Source organism: Lottia gigantea (genome assembly GCF_000327385.1).
Source record: "Lottia gigantea unplaced genomic scaffold LOTGIsca_2342, whole genome shotgun sequence".
NCBI classification, from domain to species: Eukaryota; Metazoa; Mollusca; class Gastropoda; family Lottiidae; genus Lottia; species Lottia gigantea.
In genome coordinates, this window is record NW_008708672.1 from 100 (window position 1) to 5,125 (window position 5,026).

The 5,026-nt window shown below is 31.4% G+C and overlaps 2 protein-coding genes across 2 annotated transcripts; both read right to left on the bottom strand.

The window, feature by feature from the left end:
- Positions 1-599: 599 nt before the first annotated feature.
- On the bottom strand, positions 600-1,472 carry LOTGIDRAFT_176645 (hypothetical protein; the record flags this gene model as incomplete). The annotated part of the gene is made up of 1 exon (XM_009055148.1): positions 600-1,472. One exon carries the CDS (start codon positions 1,470-1,472, stop codon positions 600-602), a length of 873 nt encoding a protein of 290 aa, XP_009053396.1.
- Positions 1,473-2,000: 528 nt separating this feature from the next.
- LOTGIDRAFT_176646 (hypothetical protein) lies at positions 2,001-2,563 on the bottom strand (the record flags this gene model as incomplete). The annotated part of the gene is made up of 2 exons (XM_009055149.1): positions 2,001-2,338; positions 2,386-2,563. The coding sequence occupies 2 exons, from the start codon at positions 2,561-2,563 to the stop codon at positions 2,001-2,003; spliced, it is 516 nt and encodes a 171-aa protein (XP_009053397.1).
- Positions 2,564-5,026: the final 2,463 nt, after the last annotated feature.

A 5,026-nucleotide genomic window follows, 5' to 3' on the forward strand; every position in this document is an offset into this window, starting at 1 on the left:
TTTCTCTATAATTCTATATCCAATCGGTGCAGTGAATGTTGGAATACTGTAAATAATCTGACGTATGTGTTTATTGAAAAATCGACCGTTTATCAAATTACAATGTATATTAATGACATCGATATCATTCTCGATATTTGCTTTATGCGGCGCTAAAGTGGATTGTGTGTATATTTGTTTATCAAATCCTAATAAAGTATTCAAAAGAATTATCTACGTTGAAATCAACTTGACTGTTATTTCTCAATATCAATTTTATTTTGTTCAGATTCAAATTACCTTCGAATTCAATATTGTTTTTACCGTTCACGCTTCCTGCGTATTCGGATAGGTAATCGTTGATGGCTACGTATTCGTAGCTTCCTGGTAGTAAACGTATGTTTTGAACGTAACTCCGTTATCTGTTGATATTTTCATTTGGTTATTATTTTCGTTGATGTTTCTAATGGAATTGTAAACAGAGAAATATTTTAATCCCAATTCATGTTCTTGATTGCGATCGAGTTCGTACTCATAATCTAGAGACAATTTAATGTCTGATTTATTTGAGGTGATAACGAATAGTTGTTTTTTATTTGGCATTTTTTCAATGACTATTTTTATTGGATAATTTTATCAATTACGTTTTTATAATCATTTTTATCTATAATACCTTTCTCTAGGAATCTTTTTAATATGCAATTTACTTCATTATATTGTCTGTCTGAACGATGACCTTCTTTCATTGCTGCTAATATTATTTCTAATCTATTAAGCAATTCTTCATTATTATCGGATAAAAAAGTTATACCATGTCCACTGTTTTCTCTAGCTATCTCCTCTTCCAATTCATCTTTTTCTTGTATGATTGAATTGTCTTCACCATAATCATCTACTTCGTCAACTTCATATTCATCATCTTGATTAATAATAGCTCTTATATATTGATCAACTTCTTTTAATTTTTTTGTTTCGGGTCCCGCTTTTCTTATGATATGTAGAAATTTTGAGTATTCTACTAAATCCTTGTAATCGGCAATATCAACATCCCCACCATTCATTAAATCTATTAATCCTTCTGTTAATGTAAATATAAAGTCTTTTGTATCGATTTTAAATTGTGGTGAATTTGCACTAAATCTTATTCTAAATCCATTAAACAATAACCCTTCATTATCAACAATTGGTGTAATGCTCTTTGGCAAATCTAGGTTTGGATTTGAAAAATAACGTTTTATATCATCTAATGTCCTAATTATAATAGCACCATATTCAATCGGTTCGGGGTGATCTTTATGAGGTGAAGGTTCTATAGGAGGCACGAGTCTCTTTTTAATATCTTCTTGACTTTTTAATATTGGTTGAAATAGAATTTGTAGATTTTCTGTTAATCCAAGTGGTTGTAATCTGTTATTTTCAACTTGGGTTTTTATTTTATTCTTAGCTTTGATATATTGTCTATTTCTTTTTATAATATTATTCCAATCACCCATTTTTAAGGAAATATAATTAACATATATCTGTCATAACCTGCAGGTTTTCTAGTATTAACGAATACATATCCATGATCATCTGGGTTTCTCCATTGTGCTTTACAATCCTTTTTAAATGTATCTCTATCCATTCCGTGATTAATTGACTGACTAATTTGAGATAAATCTTTGTCGTTCAATTCGAATAATAAAAACCAATTTGCATTTTTTCGAATGAACATCGCATCCATACCATAGAAAGATTGGGATTGGTAAATACATTGACAGTTGTGATGTCTTCCCCTCGTGAAGAATTCTTGTTGAACGGCTTGATTTCTTTGTGCTACACAGTCGTCAAACACTATTAAGTTCTTTCGCTCACTATCAATTTTAGACAAATCGCAGGAAAAACTTTTATATCCGTTGGATTGAAAGATGGATTCTTTTCTTTTATATATATCTAAGATATCTTTTATTGGGTTACTAGGAAATATTTCTGAATGATTAAATTTCTTTCCCATTTTTTATTCTATATTTTTGTTCTAAAAATCACTCCTTCTCCTTTATACTTTGAAAGAAAGATTCCCTCTCCAGAACGTTTGTTTTTAAAAAATATAACATAACCTGACATAACATGACTTTCGTTTCTCCTGTGTCGATTTTATCTATTAGATTACTTAATCCCTCTTTAACAGTTTTCTTGGTTTCTTCACTAAATCGATTTCCAAATTCTTCAACTGTCCCTAATATATCTACTACTCCCGAACCTTGAGCTATTTTTTCCATTTCCATATTATGTCTACGTTTTTCACTTTTTTCAGCATCAGCTGCGTTCTTGGCGTTGATGGCTTGCGTTATCCCAGCCGCCCCACCAGCTGTCGCCCTTGCTGCGGCCAGACCAGCAAATATCAAAGGTAGGAAAGGTAAAAACCACCTTCCTTTACACTCTTGTCAATTCTTTCCAAATCTATATCATCTCTAACTTTACAATGTTTATATTTATCGATAATCTTTTTAGATATTTTAATCTTTTTACCATCGTAAGTTATTGTAGTTGGTGATTCCGTTTCGATAGCTTCTATTATTCTTTTTACTATAGTTTCTGGTTTCATTATTAAGAGGGTAATTTAAATGATTATTCTATACGAATCATCCGTCTGTCTGCTATTTTAATTAAATGTTTTGCTTCTTCCAATAATAAACAATAACCGGTTACATCTCCTTGTGTTTTTTCAATATGAATATTTAAATTCATCTACATATTCAAACTGAGGTAGATTTCCAAATAATTCACACATATTTTTATAGTTTCTATACAATTCATTATAATCCTTTGTGGTTGGATTAATTGTTAAAGGTTGGTTAGGATAATTATCATTGTTTAGTCTTACTTGAACTTTACGGATTAAAGGATCTTGAGTTTGGTTCATTGCCACTCTAAAGATATTATTATTATTCCTTTGAGAATCCGGTAAGTTCTTGAAACCAACCATTAAATATCTTGCTGGTTTAATAGTGTTAGTGATTGGCCATGTAGTGGATTCTCCAGTTAAAGTTATGCTACCTAATGTATTGCGACGAAGAAAAGCTATTTCAATATCTTTAGTTAATGAGTTGAATATTCTCGTTTCTCCTTCAATTGATGGTGTTATTACGGGTATGAAAATTTGGAGATTCATTATTTCTAATTTTGCATCTGAAGCATTCTCTCCAAAGAATATCTTATCATCGTTGATTTCTCTTTGTAGATGAATTTTATATGGTAACCCTATGGAAACTTTTCTGTGTTCCAACAGACCGAATAATGGTTATAATTTCCAATTTACGTAATTACCCCACCTATTATTCTCAACAACATTATTGTACTGAACTACTCGTTTTTCAAATCCGTGATTACCTGCCCGTCCTACTCTTTCTATTGTTTTTCGAGCAATAGCTCTCATTCTATCTTCATTTGCATCATTTGTAACATTTCTTACCGGTTCTTTCAAAACTTCTCCGTCACCGACATCGGGTATCCAGCCTGATACGAATCGAAATCTTTAGGATATAAAACTGTTTTCAACATTGTATCAAATTCCCCAGGGTGTTTGATGGTTTCTATGGGATTTGAACCAGCTTCCGAAACCATCTCGCTAAATAAAGATGGAAAGAAATTGTTTTCTAACGTTGTGTTTGTTTGTGGTACACGATTCTCATTGAGAGTTCCGTCTTTGATTTTGAAATCGCATCTGAAATAAGCATCACACAGAATCAGCCAATTCGATAATGAATTAATCTCGAAAGTGACCCTACCCCCATCGTTTAGTTGAGACCTAGAGCCAACGGTTGGTGATATGATAATGTAATCCTCTTTTTGCTTATTAATCGAATAACGAATTTGATCATATAATTGAAAGATCGGATCTAATCTATAATTTTTTTCTGCCATTTTTAAAGATAAAAATTTGGATAGGTTGTTTTCGGATTATTGTAAAAGTTTCGAGAAAAAAAAAGAGACTAATAAAAACCGTCTACAACCTGGATGATAAAGAAAACAAGGAAGCCATTTTGATATGTATAAAGGGCGTTTTAATATGCTCTGTATTTTTCATTAATTATTCCATCTAATGAAGGGATAATAGGAATCTGATTGAGTTATTTTAACAGTTCAAGGTGTCGGACAAAGGAATCTATCTTCAAATTTGTGTTTCTGAGATGAATTACCAGCGAATTTCTATGTTGACCTATATAGTCATCAATTACGTATTTACTTCCTTGTGTGATATGTAGTCTCTCTCTATATATATCATCTCCAAATCACTACAGATTCAGTATTTTTAACAGTTCAAAATATCGGACAAAAGGAATCTATCTTCAAATTTGTGTTTTGAAATGAATTACTAGTGTATTCTATGTTGACCTATATAGTCAACAAATGCGCATTACTTCCTTGTGTGATATGTAGTCTCTCCCTCTATATATCATCTCCAAATCGCTACAGATTCATTATTTTTAGTTCAAAATGTCGGACAACGGAATCTATCTTCAAATTTCTGTTTCTGTGATGAATTACTAACGAATTCTATGTTGACCTATATAGTCAACAATTGCGTATTTGATATACAACGTCATCAAGTAACGCGACAGTTAACCAATGACGGGTAAGATTCTCCAGAAGGGAGGACAACCTAGGACAGGTGCTGTCGGGCTTGTTAAACAAAAAAAAAACTAACTTGTTGAACCGAGATAAAAACTTGATTTCAAAGGAAAAAGCTGAATTGGATTAATATTTATCAAACAATCATGGTACGATCTAAACTGAAAATTGAGCATACATGTTCTAAATAAGATGGTGATGAATGGTTTTACGAAATCTTATCGAACTTTAATGTGAATATTAAAAAATTAAAATATTTGCTTACGGATCTTCAGATTAGTAATTTGTTCATGTTCCTTTAGTTATCATATTATAAATAAGTTCCTTTTACATCAATTTCACACAAGGGTTTTGTTTCAAATATTTCATTCTGTACTCTGCACCGTTTCTCTGCATCAGCTATCTAATCATAAACATTGTAATTGATAACATTATC